Below are 20,139 nucleotides of genomic sequence, written 5' to 3' on the forward strand. Positions count from 1 at the left end.
GCTGCATTGGTACTGAGTTCCACTCAGGAAAAAGCTTTGTTTATCACCCGGTGTATCTTATGCTTTATGAAGCAAACTGCCTGGGCCATTAAGATAATTTATTTCTGTATTTGCTAACTTTAAAAGCTTAGAAATATGTGTTTATTTTGTATCTTTTATGAAGTTAAAGTCTTTCTCATGTTATCTAGTTTCTGTAGGTTGTCAGCATTGATACTTTTTAGACCTCTCCTCACCCCACTGGATGGGAAAGGCAAATCAATTTCAGATTAAAGAATTTATCTGAATTGGATGTGTTGTTTTGATTTAGAAATTTCTGAAGAATGTACAGTTTTCACAGACCGCACAATGAAGAAAATAAAGGTGTCCCAACTTCTCCTGCTTTGGACTCTCCTACCTTTGGAGTTGGCTTCTTTTAGTTTAGATCGTTAAATGTGTTATAGTTTTACTCCCTAGAAGTCGGATGAAATCAACCACAAAATTAGTAAAGAGAGAGAGAGCATATGCATGAGCAAAGAGGGGAGAAGGGAGAGGCAGAAGCAGACTCCCTGCTGGGCGGGGAGCCCAACACGACTCAGGGCTCAATCCCAGGACCCTGAGATATGACCTTAGCCAAAGGCAGATGCTTAACTGACTGAGCCACCCAGGTACCCCTGAGCTGCAGACTTTAAATGGTAAACTGTATGGTATGTGAATTCTACCTCAATAAAGCTATTAATTTCAGAAAAAGCTGTTATTTTTTAAAAGTGGCATGTTTTCCTTTTTGTCCCCAGCTATTGCAGACTCATTGCCCTCCTGAGAGTTTAAGCTATGGCCAAGTATGATTATTTTTCTTTCTGTTTTTTAAAAAAGAAAGTATAATTGAAGTATAATTGACACACAGTGTTATATTAGTTCCAAGTATATGGCATAGCGATTGGATGGTTCTATTCACTACTCTTTGCTTACCACATTAAGTGTAGTCACCATACAGGATTATTACAATTTTATTCGGTGTATTCCCTATGCTGTACTTTTCATCCCTGTGACTTATTTTATAACTGGAAGTCTTTTTTTTTTTTAAGATTTTATTTATTCATTTGACAGAGACACTGCGAGAGAGGGAACACAAGCAGAGGGAGTTGGAAGAAGCAGGCTTTCTGCTGAGCAGGGAGCACGTTGCAGGGCTGGATCCCAGGATCCAGAGATCATGACCTGAGCCAAAGCAGCCGCTTAAAGACTGAGCCACCCAGTCGCCCCCAAAACTGGAAGTCGTTTTTTTTTTTTTTTTTTTGACAGAGAGAGACACAGTGAGAGAGGGAATAGAAGCAGAGGGAGTGGGAGAGGGAGAAGCTGGCTTCCCGCGAAGCAGGGAGCCCGCCTAGGATCCTGAGATCAGGACCTGACCCACGGGCGTGTTACCTCAGCCGAAGGCAGCTACTTAAAGACTGAGCCACCCAGGCGCCCCTATAACTGGAAGTCTTTATCTCTTAATCTCCTTTGTCTATTTGGCCCATGCTTCTCTTTTTCTTTGTAATGACTCTTTGTACTTAAGTGGATTTATTTTAAATGGGAAAAATAACAGTTTTTTTAAAAAAAGATTTTATTTATTTATTTGATAGACAGAGATGGCAAGTGGGCAGAGAGGCAGGCAGAGACAAGAGGAAGCAGGCTCCCTGCTGAGCAGAGAGCCTGATGCGGGGCTCGATCCCAGGACCCTGGGATCATGACCTGAGCCGAAGGCAGAGGCTTTAACCCACTGACCCACCCAGGCACCCCCAAAATAACAGTTTTAAAAAGAACTTTTTAAAAAAAGATTTTATTTACTTATTTTTTTTAAGAGAGAGAGAGAATACGCGCACGCACATGATTGCATGAGGGTGGGAGGACAGAGAGGGAGGGAGAAGGAGAAGCGGGCTCCCTGGTGGGGCTGGATCCCAGGACCTAAGGATCATGACCTGAACCAAAGGCGGGCACTTAATCAGCTGAGCCACCCAGGGGCCCCTAAAAAGAACTGTTAATGTTGATCTTAGAAATGCACTTGATTTTGAACCTGGTTCAACAGATTTTGCCTAATGAAAGTACTGATATTTGATAAACTGAGCTAGTTCTAAGAAATTATTCAGTCAGGACTCCAGATACAAATTTCTAGTGGTGGCTTTTAACTTCATTTAAAAAGACATTTTATTTTTTATTTTTATTTATTTTTTTATTTATTCATTTGACAGAGAGAGAGATCACAAGTAGGCAGAGAGGCAGGCAGAGAGAGAGGGGGAAGCAGGCTCCCTGCTGAGCAGAGAGCCCGATGTGGGGCTCGATTCCAGGACCCTGAGATTATGACCTGAGCCGAAGGCAGAGGCTTTAACCCACTGAGCCACCCAGGCGCCCCTAAAAAGACATTTTAGACATTTCAAGAAAAAAGGTGCTTTCCTAAACTTGCATGGATGTGAGTGTTATCCAGTTACCCTGCTAGCATCCCCCTGGTGATTCTTTTTTGTTTTGTTTTAAAGGTTTTATTTATTTATTTGACAGAGAGAGACACAGCGAGATAGGGAATACAAGCAGGGGGAGTGGGAGAGGGAGAAGCAGGCTTCCCAGCCTAGCAGAGAGCCTGAAGTGGGGCTCATCCCAGCACCTTGGGATCATGACCTGAGCCGAAGGCAAAGGCTTAAGGACTGAGTCACCAGGTGCCCCGCTGGGTGATTCTTGATGCTAACCTCTCTACGGGTACCTGTGTGGCTGGCTCAGAGCGTGGACTGTGAAGCTAAGGCTGCCTTCCACAGAACCTGGTTCCATCTTTTTTAGTAGAGTGAGTTATTTAATGCTGTCTTCGATTATTTTTCTTTCTTTCTTTTTTTTTTCAAAGATTTTATTTATTTATCAGATAGAGATCACAAGTAGGCAGAGAGGCAGGCAGAGAGAGGAAGGGAAGCAGGCTCCCTGCCGAGCAGAGAGCCTATGTGGGGCTCGATCCCAGGACCCTGAGATCATGACCTGAGCCGAAGGCAGAGGCTTTAACCCACTGAGCCACCCAGGCGCCCCTTTGATTATTTTTCTATTAAGTATTACCGCATAAGGCTTGTGTGAGAATTAAGTGACTTAATACCCATGAAGTACTTGGGCCAGATCCTGGCACGTGTGTGTTAGATACTGTTATTCCATGTGCATGATTTCCAGCCTTCTTTGTCATCTTGATAGGCCGAATTTGCTTTGATTTCTGTATTGATTAGGATTAGGTTTGTGAGTGACAAATAATAGCACTTAAAGAAAGCCTGAAGTGTAGCAGCCCCAGATCAGTAGGACAGGGAGCTTCAGGAAGTTGTCAGGGATCTAGATTACCCTATCTGGCTTCTCTGCAAGCCTATTCCCACTCTTTTTCAGAGTTAAAAGTCAAACGAGGTGCACCTGGGTGGCTCAGCTGAGTGATCATCTGCCTTTAACTCAGGTCGTGATTCCTGGGTCCTGGTGTCGAGCCCCTCACGTGGGGCTCCTGGCTCAGTAGGGAACCTGCTTCTCCCTCTCCTCCCTCTGCAGCTCCTCCTGCTTACATTCTCTGTCACTCTCTCTCTGTGAAATAAAGAAGTCTTTTTTTTTTTTAAGTCAAAGGATAATTAAAACTGAAAGAGGATTAGTAATGTAATTGTTATTTGAAAATTTGAAGTTAATCTCAGGAGAAATAGCTGAAAGAGTTGATGTGGTTGCCTCTGGGGAGCAGAAATTGGGAATAGGGAGAGATGGGTTGAAGGATGGCTGTGTTTTGCTGATACTGTTTTCTTAGTTACAGCTTATAGTGCTATTTGACTTTTTAAAATCTGTGATAAGTAGTAGTTTGATTAAAGACAAAATTGTTAGAAAATAAGGATTATATCCTAATATGTTTGTACAGCTTTTTTCCCATAACACTGTATCTTAAAGAGCTCCCTGTCAGTTCATGTTGGTGTGTTACATTCATTTTAATGGCTACTTAGAGGTTTGTACTCTCGCTACACCAACATTTCCTTCATTTCTTTTTTTTTTTTTTTTTAAGACAACTTCTCTTTTCTTTTTTTCTGGCTGTTACATATAACACTGTGATGATTGTGATTGATATATATATATATATATATTCATTCATATTCCTAGAAGTGGAATTGTTGCTTGGCTAAAGGCAGTTCACATTAAAAATTTTGACAGAAGCTGCCAGATCGTCTTCCAAAATTTTAAGATCCTTTTGACAACTGTGTGGGGAGTAGATTGGTGTGGAGCAGAACTGGCGGTTGGAAGACACGTTTGGAGGCTGCTGCAAGTCATCCAGGCAAGAAAGCATGCATTTCAGGCTAGGATGACAGTGGAGCTGGAGAAAGGTAGACTGATAGGAGAAATAAAGTGGGAGGGAAAGCAGATGGAGTTGTTAATGAAGTAGGTGTGAGTAATGAAAGAGAGGAAGGAGTCAGTGGTGATTCAGGTGGACCAGTGACATCAGTTAGAGTTACCGTAGGAGATGAACCTTGTCATGGCCGGACCAGATGACTTCATAGATACTTTAGGACTCTGATGTTTTATGATTTTGGGATCTGTGACAGCACCCTTATTTATAGATTGAATGATACCTTTTTGCTCTTCCCCAGCTGAAGGAGAAAGAAAGTGCATATAGATAACCAGTTTACTACTTCTGAATATTGCTCTGCCATAGGATGGCTTCCAAAATGGCCCTTGCTCCCCTCTTCACCCTCATCTCTGTGCTCTCGTCTCACATTTCTCATGCCATATCATACCCCTTTCATTTACTGAAATCACGGGCTCACTCAACTCCCAGCCCAACTGTGCTGCTAACATCCTGCCGGCCCGTTTAAGTCCAGTGTGCCTCCTCTTTGCCTTTCCAGAAGTTGTAGGATGTTGTGTCCTCCTGAATCTTGCCCTGCCTTAGTTGTGCTTGGATTATGTTCTCCAGGTTTTCATGACATGTCCTATTACATTCATAGTGAAGATTCTGTTATCTTATTGATCACATGTTTGAATTTAAAACAGAGACTTTGGGGCACTAGGATGGTGGTTGGTTGAGCCATCAACTCTTGGTTTTGGCTCAGATCCTGATCTCAGGGTCATGACATGGAGCCTTGTTTCAGGGTCCGCATGCAGCGCGGAGTCGGCTTCAGACTCTTCTCTCTCTCTGTCCCTCCCACTCGTGCTCTTTCTCTCTCGAATAAATAAGTAAAACTTTAAAAAATAATAAAATAAAATAGGAGAGACTTTTGGAAATGTTTTTGATTTCTCTAGCATGATCTTAACATCACTCACCACATATAATATCCTACCTGTTTAAAACCATGTTTTAACTTCCAGGGCCCATCAGCATTTAGGAGTTCCTTTTATCAGGAATCAGGAATTTTAGTTTCACTGATCACTGAGATGGCATTTGTTAATGTTTTCGAGGCACATGTTTTCAGGCCAGGTTATATTTTAAGTCTTCTTATCCCTTATCAGTATTTGTTTATAATGAAAATTGGAGAACATTTTAGGTAGTGTTTTCTGTTGGAAGATTTTCTTACACTTGCTATGCTAGTTGAATATTTTGTCCGATCCATATAAAGTCTGATGTGATCTGTTTTGAGCTCTCTGTAAACAGTGGTGAAATTAGAATAAGGTGATCTCTTTGACTGCGGTAACTTTTTTTTTTTTTAAGATTTTATTTATTTATTTGACAGAGATCACAAGTAGGCAGAGAGGCAGGCAGAGAGAGGAGGAAGCAGGCTCCCTGCTGAGCAAAGAGCCCGATGTGGGGCTCGATTCCAGGACCCTGGGATCATGACCTGAGCTGAACAGAGGCTTTCACCCATTGAGCCACCCAGGCACCGCTGACTGCGGTAACTGTTGATAGCATTCTCTGGATGCCTTGGCAGTTTATCTGGCTCTGATAGCAGCCGTTTCTCCTGGCTCTCTAAAACCTTAGAAGACGTGTACTAACTTAGAATTAAATTGCACAGAAGTTTATCAGGCAGCAGCATGTTCATTCACTCATTTATTTAAGCTAAAGCCCTTAAGACTCTTGTTTTTAATTAAGTTTTTTCCATTGCAATTCAACATTTTTTACCTTTGAACTCTTTCATAGTAACAGAGAATGCTTTAGAAATTTTAAAAAATCATTTTGTCTTTTTTGCATGATTTATGAATATAGTGATTTTAAGTTTGCATTTATTTATTTATTTATTTATTTTTAAGTAGCGTGGAGCCCAACATGGGGCTTGAATTCAATGACCCTGAAATCAAGAGTTGGACACTTAATCGACTTGAGCCACCCAGGTGCCCCATAAGTTTGCATTTTTACATTTTAGTTTAATATATTATGAAATAAATTCAGTGAATTTCAACACATTATTTAATTTACTTTAAAAACTATGTGTGCCCTTTTTAATTTTAGCCATTCTGGCAAGGATATGGTGATACTTCACTGTGGCTTTGATTTGCATTTCCCTGATGATTGGTGATGCTGAGCATCTTTTCATGCAACTTGGCCATCCCTATGTCTTCTTGGGGAAAATGTCTACTCTAGTTCTCTGCCCATTTAAAAAAAATTTATGTTAACATTATTTTTTGTTTGAATATAGCTAATATACAGTGTTATATTAGTTTTAAGTGTGGATTATAATAATACAATTCTGTACATTACTCAGTGCTCATCGTGGTAAGTGTACTCTTAATCCCTCTCACCGATTTTACCAATCCCCATTCCCTTCTATGTCCTCTCTAGCAACCACCAGTTTGTTCTGTGCATATGAATGGTTTTTTGTTTGTCTCTTTCTTCCTTTGTTCATTTGTCTTCTTTCCTAAATTCCACATATGAGTGAAATCATATGATAATTGTCTTTCCCATTTTTTTAAAGATTTTTATTTTTAAGTTATCTCTATACCCAACGTGAGGTTCAAATCCACAACCCTGATATCGAGAGTTGAGCACTCTACCAACTGAGCCAGCCAGGTGCTCTGTCTTTCTCATTTTTTAGTCAGTTTGGGTTTTTTGGTGTTGAGTTATATAAGTTCTTTATATATTTTGGATATTAACTCCTTATTAGATACATCATTTGCAGATATCTTCTCCTTTCAGTACGTTGCCTTTTTGTTTTGTTGATGGTTTCCTTTGCTGTGCAGAAGCTTTTTATTTTGATGTAGTTTATTTTTGTTTTTGTATCCCTTGTCTAAGCGGACATACCTAGAAAAATGTTGCCATGGCTGATGTCAGAGAAATTACTGCCTGTGTTCTCCTCTAGGACTTTTATGGTTTCAGGTCTCACATTTAGGTCTTTAATCTCTTTTGAGTTTATTTTTGTATATGGTGTCAGAAAATGGTCCTGTTTCATTCTTTTCCTTGTAGCTAATTTTTCCTGAATCATTTACTGAAGAGAGCTGTCTTTTCCCCCACCGTATATTCTTTTTTTTTTTTTTAAGATTTTATTTATTTATTTGACAGATAGAGGTCACAAGTAGACAGAGAGGCAGACAGAGAGAGAGAGGGAAGCAGCCTCCCTGCTGAGCAGAGAGCCCGATGCGGGGCTTGATCCCAGGACCCTGAGATCATTACCCAAGTCGAAGGCAGAGGCTTAACCCACTGAGCACCCTCCCCCACCATATATTCTTGCCTCCTTTGTCATAGAGTAATTGAACATATAAGTGGAGCAAATTGGCTCTCTATTCTGTTCCATTGATCTGTGTGTCTCTTTTTGTGCCAATGCCATACTGTTTTGAATGCTACAGCTTTGTAATAGATCTTAAAATCTGGTATTGTGATACCTCCAGGTTTTATCTTATTTCTCAAGATTTCTTTGGCTATTCAGGGCCATAAAAAAGGATGAACTCTTGCCATTTGTGACTACATGGATGGACCTAGAGGGTATTATCTAAGTGAAATAAGTCAGACTGAGAAAGACAAATATCATATCATTTCACTCATATGTAGAATCTAAAAAACAGGAGAAATGAATATAAACACAAAGCAGACTCAGACCTTATAAATCCAGAGAAGAAACTGATAGTTGCCAGAGGAAAGGGTGTGGGAAGATGGACAGATTAGTAAAGGAGAATGAGAGACACAGGTTTCCACTTATGAAATAAGTAAACCAGAGTAATAAAAGGCACAACATAGGGAATATAGTCAGTGATATTGTAATAGCATTGTATCATGACAGGTGGTAGCTACACTAAATGAGCATAGCATAATGTATAGAAAAATTGAATCACTATGTTATACACCTGAAACTAATGTAACATTATATGTCAACTATATTCAAGTTAAAAAATCAAATAAAAACTTTTTAGTATTTACTTCAAGCAAACTGACCATGACTTTCTCCTATTTGACTTCAAACTGAGACCTCTTTTTTGTTTGTTTTGTTTAAAAAAAAAAAAAAAAACCAACCTTGGAATTCTTTTTTTTTTTTTTTTTTAAGATTTATTTAAGGGGTTACCTGAGTGTTTAATCATTTAAGCGGTGCCTTCAGCTCAGTTCATGATTGCAGGGTCCTGGGATAGAGCCTGCTGGTCTCCCTTTCCCTCTGCCCCTCTCCCTGATCACACGTAAGCAAGCGTGCTGTCTGTCTTTCTCTCTCAAATAAATAAATAAATACCGATTCACTAGGAAAAATGTCAACTCTACTGAAAAGTTGGAAGAACAAGTGAACTACTCCTAGTTGGACCACTTGTTAATGTTTTGCCACGCTTCACTTCCTTTATCTTTCACTTCTTGTTTATGTACCCATGCATATACACATATACATTGTAGTGTTAATTTCTGCTTTATATATATTTAATTTTTTTTAACTGTGGACAAATGCAAATAACATAAAATTTATCATTTTAAATTTGCAGTTTATAGAGGGTATTATGCTAAGCAAAATAAGTGAATCAGAGAAAGACAGTTATATAATCTCACTCATATGTGGAATTTAAAAAACAAAACAGAGGGGTGCCTTGGTGTCTCAGTTGGTTGGGCGACTGCCTTTGGCTCAGGTTATGATCCTGGAGTGCTAGGATTGAGTCCGGAGGCAGGCTCCCTGCTCAGCGGGGAGTCTGCTTCTCCCTCTGCCCCTCCCCCTCTTGTGCTCTCTCTCTCTCTCATTCTCTCTCTCGAATAAATAAATAAAAATCTTAAAAAAAGATAGAGAAACAGGCCGTCGTCTTTCTGTCTCGACTGAGGCAGCCATCTTGTTCTTGCCGCATGCTGTTGTTAGAGGACCCTCCCTGCTTCAGATTTACCAACAGCACGAATCAAGAAAAGCTAGCCAAACTTCAGGCTCAGGTCTGGATAGGGGGCAAGGGTACAGCTCTCAGAAAGAAGAAGGTGGTACATAGAACAGCTATAGCTGGTGATAAAAAACTCCAGAGTTCTCTAAGAAAAAAACTGGCTGTGAATAATATAGCTGGTATTAAAGAGGTGAACATGATTAAAGATGATGGGACAGTTACTCGTTTCAACAGTCCCTAAGTCCAAGCTTCCCTTTCTGCTCACGCCTTTGCAATTACTGGGCATGCAGAAGCCAAACCAATCACAGAAATGCTTCCTGGAATATTAAGTCAGCTTGGTGCTGACAGCTTAACAAGTCTTAGGAAGTTAGCTGGACAGTTCCCATGGCCAAGTGTTGGATAGCAGAGCAACAAAACCAGAAGACATTGATGGAGAGGATGATGATGTTTTCCAGATCTCGTAGAAAATTTTGATGAGGCATCAAAGAATGAAGCTAACTGAAATTTTTTCTGGAGTTTGGAAGCTGGCATGGACTAAATTTAACAAATCAGCTATGTGGTTCCAAAGTTTTACAGACATGGAGAACATCAACTGTTACTAGTTCAGTAATATAAATATTTTGTATATCGATAATGCTGTTTGTTCAGCATTTTTCGGTCATTTGATTTTGCATTTTGCACTTCCTCCCAGGATCTATCTATTCTTTTGGTCAAAATACAAAGTGTCGGTGCAGTTTGAGGGTGTTTTGGTATTTGATTCTCAGTTTTCTGGTTTTTTTTTTTTTAAGATTTTATTTATTTATTTGACTGACAGAGTCCACAAGTAGGCAGAGAGGCAGGCAGAGAGAGGAAGGAAAGCAGGCTCCCTGCCGAGCAGAAAGCCCGATGTGATGCAGGGCTCTCGGGGCTCAGGGCTCGGGACTCCATCCCAGGACCCCGGGATCATGACCGAGCTGAAGGCAGAGGCTTTAACCCACTGAGCCACCCAGCAGCCCCTGTTTTGTCTTTTTGTTGGGGTATTTCTGGTTTGTGTGTATGTGTATGTATGCATGTGGATATGTGTGTATACAGTGGAGAGCAAATTGGGAAACAGTTCTATTTATCCACCTTCTTCCCCCCGTAGAAAATAAAACAAATCTTTATATTTAAAAAAAACAAACAGAGAATCATAGGGGTAGAGAGGAAAAAATGAAACAAGACAAAATCAGGGAGACAAACCATAAGAAACTCTTAATCATAGGAAACAAACTGAGGGTCGTTGGAGGGGAGGGGGATCGGGGGATGGGGTGACTGGATGATGGACATCAAGGAGGGTACATGATGTTATGGGCACTGGGTATTATATAAGACTGAAGAATCACTGAACTCTACTTCTGAAATCAATAATACATTATTGTTAATTAATTGAATTTAAATTAAAAAAAATCAAGTTGCTGTTCATTGCCATTAAGTGCATTCATAACAATCACACCATCTGTCTCTGGACATCTTTGCATATTGCAAAACTGAAACTCTGTACCCATTAAATAATAACTCCTCCTTCTCCCCTCCCCCTAACTCCTAGCAACCACTGTTCTGCTCTCTGTATTTATGAATTTACCTCATGTAAGTAGAATCATATAGTATTTGTCTTGTATAACTGACTTTATTTAGCATAATGTTTTCAAATTTCATTCATCAAATCTTATTGTAGCATGTTTCAAAATTTCCTTCCTTTTAAAGGCTGAATGATATCCCATTGTATGTAAACCACACTTTGTTTATCTTTTCATTCATTGGTGGACACTTAGGTTGCTTCCACCTTTTGGCTATGTATGTGGGTGTGCTGTAATATCTCTTTGAGAACCTGCTTTCAGTTCTTTTGGACATATACCCAGAAGTGGAATTGCTGATCATACAATAATTCATTTTTAATCTTTTAAGGAACTGCCATACTGTTTTACACAGCAACTGCACCATTTTATATTCTGACCATCAGTGCAAAAGGATTCCAATTCCTTCACATCCTTGCCAACCTTTATTAAATTCTTGTTTTGTTTTTTTTTAATGGTAGCCATCTTTAAAATGTTTGAGGTGATATCTCATTGTATTTTTCATTTGCATTTCTCTATTTTTTTAAAAAGATTTTATTTATTTTTAGAAAGAGAGGGAGAGTGTGAGCTGGGGGAGGGGTAGTGGGAAAGGGAGAGAGGAAATCTCAAGCAAACTCCCCGCTGAACGCAGAGCCCCACACCAGACTCCATCACACAACCCTGGGATCATGACCTGAGCTGAAACCGAGAGTCAGAGGCTCAATTGACTGAGCCACCCAAGTGCCCCTGCATTTCCTTATTGATTAGTAGTAGTGGATATCTTTTCCTGTGGTTATTGGTCCTTTGTATATCTTCTCTGAAGAAAAGTCTATTCAAATCCTTGTCCATTTTTTCATCAGTTTGGTGGTTTTGTTTTTTTTTTTTTGGTTGGTTTTTTTTTTTGTTTTGTTTTGTTTTTTGGTTTTTGTTGAGTGGTAGGAATTCTTTATTCTGGATGTAACATAAATTGTTTGCAAATATTTTCTCCCCTTCCATGGTGTGCCATTTCACTCTGTTGTGTGTTTCAATACACAGAAGGTTTTCATTTTGATGTAGTCCAGTTTATGTATTTCTTTTGTTGCCTACACTTCTGATGTTAGAAATCATTGCTAACTCTGATGTCATAAAGATTTTCCCGTGTCTTCATATAATAGTTTTATAATTTTAGCTCTTAATTTTATGTCTTTGATCTATTTTGAGTTAATTTTTATGATGAAAAGGTAAGAGGCCAGCTTTATTTTTGTTGAAAAGACTCTCCTTTTGTTTGAAAAGACTCTCCTTTCCCATTGGGTGATTTTGGCACGTTTTTGAAAATCAGTTCACCATGTATGTGAGGGTTTATTTCTGGGTTATCCATTCCATGGGTCTGGTCCATATGTCTGTCCTTCATGCAAGTATCACATTGTTTTGATTACTTTGTTTTGATTACTTTGTTTTGAGACTTTGTAGTTAAGTTTTGAAATCAGGAAGTATAAGTCTTCCAACTTTGTTTATCTTTTTCAAGTTTAGTTGGCTATTTGGGATCCGTTGAGATTCTACATGAATTTTATTTTATTTTATTTTATTTTTTTAAAGATTTTATTTATTTATTTGACAGATCACAGGTAGGCAGAGAAGCAGGCAGAGAGAGAGGAACGGAAGCAGGCTCCCTGCCAAGCAGAGAGCCCAATGCCGGGCTCGATCCCAGGACCCTGGGATCATGACCTGAGCCGAAAGCAGAAGCTTTAACCCACTGAGCCACCCAGGCGCTCCAGATTCTACATGAATTTTAGATAGCTTTTCCCATTCTTATTAAAGGAATTTTAATAGAAATTGCATTGAATCTATAGATTGCTTTAAATAGTATTGTCATCTTTTTTTTTTTTTTAGTTTATTTATTTATTTATTTATTTGACACAGAGAGAGAGATCACAAGTAGGCAGAGAGAGAGGGAGAAGCAGTCTCCCCACTGAGCAGAGAGTCCAACGTGGGGCTCGATCCTAGGACCCTGGGATCATGACCTGAGCCGAAGGCAGAGGCTTTAACCCACTGAGCCACCCAGGTGCTCCGAAAATATTGTCATCTTAACAATATTACAGCTTTTAGTCTTTTATCATGGGGTGGCTTTCCATTTATTTCTTTTTTTTTTCTAGCTTTATTTAAATATAATTGACAAATATGATTGTAGATATTTAAAGTGTACAACATGAGTATATATACATTGCAAAAGGCTTATTTATCTCTTTAATTTCTTCCAACAATGTTTTGTAGTTTTCAGTGTACAAATCTTTTCCTCCTTCCTAGATTATTTTCTTCATTTTCATGGTTTTGTGAATAGAGTTCTAAAAATATTTTCTTTCGGATTGTTCATTGCAGTTGTATAGAAATACGATTTCAGGTGTTGATTTTATATCCTGCAACTTTCTGTATTCACTTATTAAGTCTAACTTTTTTTGTGTGGATTCTTTAAGGTTTTATACATAGAAGATCATGTCATTCTACAAGCAGATAATTTTACTTTTTCCTTTCTAATTTGGATGCCTTTTCTTATTTTTTTCTTTCCTGATTGCTCTGGCCAGAACCTTCAGTAATATATTCAGTGGAAGTGGCAAAAGCAGGCATTCTGTCTTGTTCCTGCTCTTATGGAAAGCTTACAATCCTTTATCATTGAGTTGGTGTTAGCTGTGGGTTTTTCATATGTGCCTTTTTCATGCTGAGGAAATTCCCTTATAATTCCCAGTTTATTTTTTTTTAAATAATTTTCAACATACCGTCATGCTTTATTTTCATTTTCATTGTTCTAAAGATTTTATTTACTTATTTGACAGAGAGAGTAAGTGCACAAGCAGGGGGAGTGGCAGGCAGAGGGAGAAGCAGGCTCCCTGCTGAGCAAGGATCCCGATGCAGGACTCCATCCCAGGACCCTGGGATCACAACCTGAGCCGAAGGCGGACACCTAACAACTGAGCCACCCAGGCATCCCTCCCAGTTTATTTATTTATTTATTTTTTAAAGGCTTTTTTAAAAGATTATTTATTTATTTATTTGACAGACAGAGATCACAAGTAGGCAGACAGACAGACAGACAGAGAGGGGGAAGCAGGCTCCCCACTGAGCAGAGAGCCCAATGCGGGGCCCGATCCCAGGACCCTGGGATCACGACGCGAGTCGAAGGCAGAGGCTTCAACCCACTGAGCCACCCAGGCGCCCCCCAGTTTATTTTTTATCATGAAAGAGTGTTTGTTAGATGCTTGTTGTGCATCAGTGAGACGGTAATGTGGATCCCCCCTTCCCTTTGTTCTATTAATGTGATGTATATTGCTTGATATTCTTATTTTATTTTATTTTTTTTAAAGATCTTATTTATTTATTTGAGAGAAAGAAAAGCACAAGTAGGCAGAGAGGCAGGCAAAGGGAGAGGGAGAAGCAGACTCCCTGCCGAGCAGAGCCTGATGTAGGGCTCCATGCAATGACCCTGGGATCATGACCTGAGCCGAAGGCAGATGCTAAACGACTGAGCCACCCAGGTGCCCCAATATTCTTTTTTTCTTTTTTTTTTTTTTTAAGATTTTATCTATTTATTTGACAGACAGAGATCACAAGTAGGCAGAGAGGCAGGAAGAAAGAGAAAGGAGTAAGCAGGCTCCCTGCTGAGCAGAGAGCCCATGCAGGGCTCAATCCCAGGACCCTGGGATCACGACCTAAGCCGAAGGCAGAGGCCTTAACCCACTGAGCCACCCAGGCATCCCCCAATATTCTTATTTTAAACAGCCTTGGATTCCTGGGATAAATCCCACTTGGTCATAGTGTATAATCACTTTAATATGTTCCCAGATTTTGTGTGCCAGTGTATTTTTGAGGATTTTTGTATCTATCTTCATAATGAATATTTTCTTTACTTGCAGTATGTTTGTTTAGCTTTGGTATTGGGTAATGGTGGCCTCATAAAATGCGTTCAGAAGTGTTCCCTTAGCTTCAATTTTTTGGATGACTATGAGAAAGATTAGCGTTAATTCTTTAAATATTTAGTAGAATTTACAATGAAGACATCTGGTCCTGGGCTTTGCTTTGTTAGGAGATTTTTGATTACCAGTTCCATCCTCCTATTTGTTATAGATTGTTGAGATTTTTCCATTTCTTCTTGAGCAAGTTTTAGAAGTTTGTGTATTTCCAGGAATTTGTCTATTTCATGTTTCACCCAATTTGTTGACATACTGCCTTTCATAGTATTCTCTTAAAATCCTTTTTATTTCTGTGCATTCCATTGTAATGTCCCCACTTTAATTTTAGTAATTTAAATCTTCTTTTTTCTTGGTCAGTCTAGCTAGTAGTTCGCTGATTTTGTTGATCTTTTCAAAGAACCAACTTTTAGTTTCACTGTTTTTTTTTCTATACTCTATTTTATAGTTTCTGTCCACTCTGAATTTCCTTATTTCTGCTGCTTTAGGATTTAGTTTGTCCTTTTTTTTCCTACTTCCTTAAAGTGTATGATTAGCTTATTAATTTGAGGCTTTTCTTCTTTTTCAGTGTAGGCATTTATAGCCATAAATTTCCCTCTAGCACGACTTAACAGCACATCCCGTAAGTTTTGGTGTATTGTGTTTTTGTTTTCAGTCATCTCAAGATATTTTCTCATTTTTCTTTTGATTTGCATCTATACATTTAAATCAATATTATTGTAGTAAGTTGTTGGTAATGATGTTTTGCAACGATTTTTCCAGCATTTTAAGATTTTATATACCCAGGTAGGTGCCATGCATCATAGTTTTTAAAATTTCGATGTGTATTTTTTTCTTGGAAGTTCCAATTTTTTTTCAAGTCTCCCTGTTTTGTTTATTTATGCTTCTGATTCCTATTTTTATGTCTTTGTTTTAAACATGTTCTCATTTTATAATAGTTCTTAATCTTAATATCTAATGTTTTGTTTGAGATATCCCCTGATAGCACCCATGCTAAATTTTTTCATTGTATCTTTTATAATTTTAGGTTGTATGCTAATGTTCAGCGGGATTTTAATCATGGAAATCCCATGAGGCCTGGGTTATGGGTTTAAGTTGGTATACATTTCATCTGTCTGCCTGAGTGACAGGAACATATATTGTAAATGATCAAAGGAGACTCTCTCACATCCTTCAAGCTAGAGTGCAAGCTTCATGAAACTAGGAGTCTTTGTTTTATTTACCAGGGCCTTCCCAATTGTCTACTACAGTGCATGCCATTTATGAGGTACCCTACCTGTATTTGTTGAACTGAATTTATCATCTTTGTTTGCTGGTGGGTGAATTAATTTTGACAGATCCATAGTTTTTTGTTTTTGTTTTTTTGACAGATCCACAGTTTCATTGAGGAAGTAGTAAGGGACTATTCATTCTATCAGTAATGGCTAGAATTTTCTTTTGAATTTTTGCCTGTTTGTTGCTAACATAACTTTTACACCATGCTATGCAAAAAGATAATTCTAGTCCTGTTATAGTAAATGAGCATTTGTCTCCTTCCTGGGTCTGTTTTGTTTTTCTTCCCCAGAGGCCTCACATTAGTTGAGTTTGGCTCTCTGAGCCATCTTCAATTTGCTTTTCACTAATCTTCAAGTCTATCTTTTTATGGAGGATGAGAAGGCATATTTTACATCATTTTTTCAATAAAAATAATCAGATTAAGCTCTGAAGGGTAAAACCCACCTTGGGTAGGGGTTCCTGAAAAAAATAAATAAAATCTTTAAAAATATCATTGTATTCATATGATATAGTTTATTAGTGAGAATTTAGATAATCATCAACCATAAGGAATGGTAGGTGAAAAGTTGAAGAGAATAGCAAAGAGAAAACTTACGTGATTTTTTTTTTAACCTAAAGACATTTTTCTGATTAATAAACTGACTGTGGGGGTGCCTGGGTGGCTCAGCAGGTTCAGCCTCTGCCTTCGGCTCAGGTCATGATCCCAGGGTCCTGGGATCAAGCCCCACATTGGGCTCTCTGCTCAGCAGGGAGCCTGCTTCCTCCTCTCTCTCCTGCCTGCCTCTCTGCCTACTTGTGATCTCTGTCTGTCAAATAAATAAATAAAATCTTTTAAAAAAATAAAAATAAAAAAAATAAACTGACTGTGGGGATACTGAGGGAAAATATAGTGGTCAATTTCTTTTTCATTTTATTGTAACGCTCATTAAAGTATTTAAAAATGCAATTTAAATGCTATTATCCAGCAGGTCTTGGGGTTATCTTTGAAACATATTAAAAAAGAAAATTAACTGTTTAATATCATAACATTACCAATAAATTTAGTAGACTTCTTATTCATTTGATATGATACAAATTAGTTGGAACATGAATGTGAACAGAAATAAAATTGCTACCTTGTATACCTTAAAATTATAAAGAGCTTGTTTTCAAAGACATAAATTCTTCCTTATATTGCCTTTGGTGATCATGTTGAACTACTCTCTGTGGTTGACTATAGAAGAATATGAATTGATCCAGCATATGGTATTTAAGTGCTTTTAGTTCTATTAAAAATGGGGTTATGTGACATAATGACGACTAAGTGTTGCTTCTTCTTTGTTTTACAGTTCCAATTCCTGGCAGATTTGATCGGCGAGTATCAGGTATGTATTCTCTTTCATAACATACTGCTAAAATGCTGTTTTAAGATGAGGTTTCTTAAATGAAAATGAACTGATCTTTTAAATAAAAAGGTAAGTTAGCAGCATTATAGAACATTATAAAAATTACCTGTAATTCCTTCATTTTGTTTCACTTTGAGTTCTGATAATATATGTACATATTTGTCTCATTTACATTATTAATATTTTTCCACGTTCATAATTATAGCTTCTAAAAACTTCCTTTTTTTTTTTCAACGCTTTCATACATCACCCTGTGCTCATCACAAGTGTACTCCTTAATTCCCATTACCTGTTTAACCCATTCCCCCACCCATCTCTCCTCTGGTAACCATCATTGTCTTCTCTGTAGTTAAGAGTCTGTTTCTTGGTTTGCCTTCCTCTCTTTTTTTCTTCCCCCTTTGCTCAGTTTTGTTTCTTCAATTCCATATATGATTGAAATCATGTGGTATTTGTCTTTCTTTGACTGACTTGTTTCACTTAGCATTATATTCTCTAGCTCCGTACATGTCATTGCAAGTGTCAAGATTTCATTCTCTTTTTTTATGGCTGAGTAATATTCCATTACACCCCCCGCCAACACACACACACATTTTCTTTATCCATTCATTGGTTAATGGACACTTGGTTTGTTTTCATGATTTGGCTATTGTAGATAATACTGCTATAAATTTCAGAGTGTACGTATCCCTTTGAATTAGTATTCTTGTATTCTTTGGGTAAATACCTAGTGGTGTGATTGCTGGATTATAGGGTAGTTCTTTTTTTTTTTTTTTAAGATTTTTATTTATTTATTTTTTTGACAGAGAGACACACAGAAAGAGAGGAAACACAAGCAGTGGGAGTGGGAGAGGGAGAAGCAGGCTTCCCGCTGTGCAGGGAGCCTGATGCAGGGCTTGATCCCAGGACCTTGGGATTGTGACCTGAGCCGAAGGCAGATGCTTCATGACTGAGCCACCCAGGCTCCCCTAGTTCTATTTTTAACTTTTTGAGGAACTTCTATACTGTTTTCCAGGGGTCTGTACCAGTTTGCATTCCAACCAACAATGCAAAAGAGTTCCCCTTTCTCCACATCCTTGCTAACACCTGTTGTTTCTTGTGTTGCTGATTTTAGCCATTCTGACAGGTGTGAGGTGATATCTCATTGTAGTTTTGATTTACATTTCCCTGATGATAAGTGATGTTGGACATCTTTTCATTTGTCTGTTAGCCATGGATGTCTTCTTTGGAAAAATATCTCTTCGTAAAAACTCTTTTCATATTATTACTATTTCTCGTATTCTAAATTATGCGGTATTAACTACTTGCATACAGTGTTGAGCCATTAAAACTGTTTCCTCAGTCAGGCTGGGTAGAAACTGAGGATTACCTGCATTTTTTTCTGTGTATTGCCTTTCAGAGGCAGCCTACAGAATAGGTTGCAGGGAGAAAGACACCCTACAAAGGCTTCTCTTCCACCATCATCTCACCAACATAGCCAGTGCCTACTACTTTAGTTTAGATGTAAAATTGTACTTTAGAATGTTTTATTTGGCACTCCTTTGATTATTAACAAAAATGAATGTTTTCCAAATATGAGAAATCTATTTTTATTTTCTTATATGGAACTAGTTTGACAATATTTTTCTTTATTATGATCCAGATTATTTTTTATAAAAGTTTGAGTAAATGTTTCTGTCATGATTTTAACCTTTTAAAATTTTTTTTAAAGATTTTATTTATTTATCTGATGGAGAGAGAGAGAGACAGCGAGAGAGGGAACACAAGCAGGGCGAGTGGGAGAGGGAGAAGTAGACTTCTTGAGCAGGGAGCCTGATTTGGGGCTTGATCCCAGGACCCTGGGATCATGACCTGAGACAAAGGCAGATACTGAACAACTGAGCTACCCAGGTGCCCCAACCTTTTGAAATTTTTAAAAAAGGTTTATTTATTCGAGAGAGAGAGAACATGAACGGGGAATAGGGACAAAGGGAGAGGGAGAAGGGAGAGCATCCCAAGCAGACTGTGCTGAGTATGGAGCCAGGCGCAGGGCTTGATCTCACAACCTTGAGATCAGGACCTAAGCTGAAACCTGAAACCAAGAGCCAGATGTTCAACTGACTGAGCCACCCACGTGCCCAGCCCTTCGAAATTTTTAATGCAAAATTTTCCTTGTTGTTTGTGCTACTTATTTTAATTTTGCTATTTTTTTAATGACTCAAAAATTTTAATATGTGACTGGTTCCATGAAAGCTGCCTGGCACATAGCAAGCACTCACTAAATATTTATTGAATATATATATGTATATGAGTATATATTATATATATAAATGAATATGTATTATATATTTTTAAATAATTGCTCTTAAGCTGAGAAGGTCCTGCCTTTTTAGAGCTGATAAATATATTTTCTGGAAGTTTCTTTAAAATTAAAATGTTTGACTTTTGGATACATCTAGAGTTTATTTGATTATACAGTGGGGATGTTAATATATTTCAAAATTGCTATGTGAGCTCTATGTATCACATCATTTATTCATATCCTGTCATTCTGGGAAGGTTTCTTGATTTTAAATTGTCACATGACCTAGTATGTAGTGAGACTAGGAATCCTTTTCTATGTCTCAGTCCTTTTCTTTGAGAAAATCTGCTCATTTATGTTTCAGAAAGCCTTTGGTAAGGTTGTACACTAAAGTCTATTGAAAGGAGATTGAAAAAAAAATATGTTCTTATGTGTAGGGAGACATTACAGAGAAGAAATAGAGTGGGAATTAAGGTTGGTCGAGATCCATGAGCTGTTATCTT

The 20,139-nt window shown here is 38.2% G+C and overlaps 1 protein-coding gene and 1 pseudogene across 3 annotated transcripts in view; both read left to right on the forward strand.

Moving 5' to 3' along the window:
* The window catches only part of PRKAR2A (protein kinase cAMP-dependent type II regulatory subunit alpha), a 148,220-nt gene that overhangs the window by 44,072 nt on the left and 84,009 nt on the right, over positions 1-20,139 (forward strand). For both annotated transcript variants that reach the window (XM_080829099.1, XM_080829098.1), the window contains exon 2: positions 17,302-17,337. In XM_080829099.1, the coding sequence (XP_080685225.1) occupies positions 17,302-17,337 (36 nt within the window). The remainder of the gene's footprint in view (positions 1-17,301; positions 17,338-20,139) is intronic.
* Positions 9,386-9,691, forward strand: LOC308358749 (transcription factor BTF3 homolog 4-like; annotated as a pseudogene). Its single transcript has one exon. The product of its transcript is annotated as a transcription factor BTF3 homolog 4-like (transcript).

The sequence above is a fragment of the Martes martes genome (assembly GCF_963455335.1).
Source record: "Martes martes genome assembly, chromosome: 1".
NCBI lineage: Eukaryota > Metazoa > Chordata > Mammalia > Carnivora > Mustelidae > Martes > Martes martes.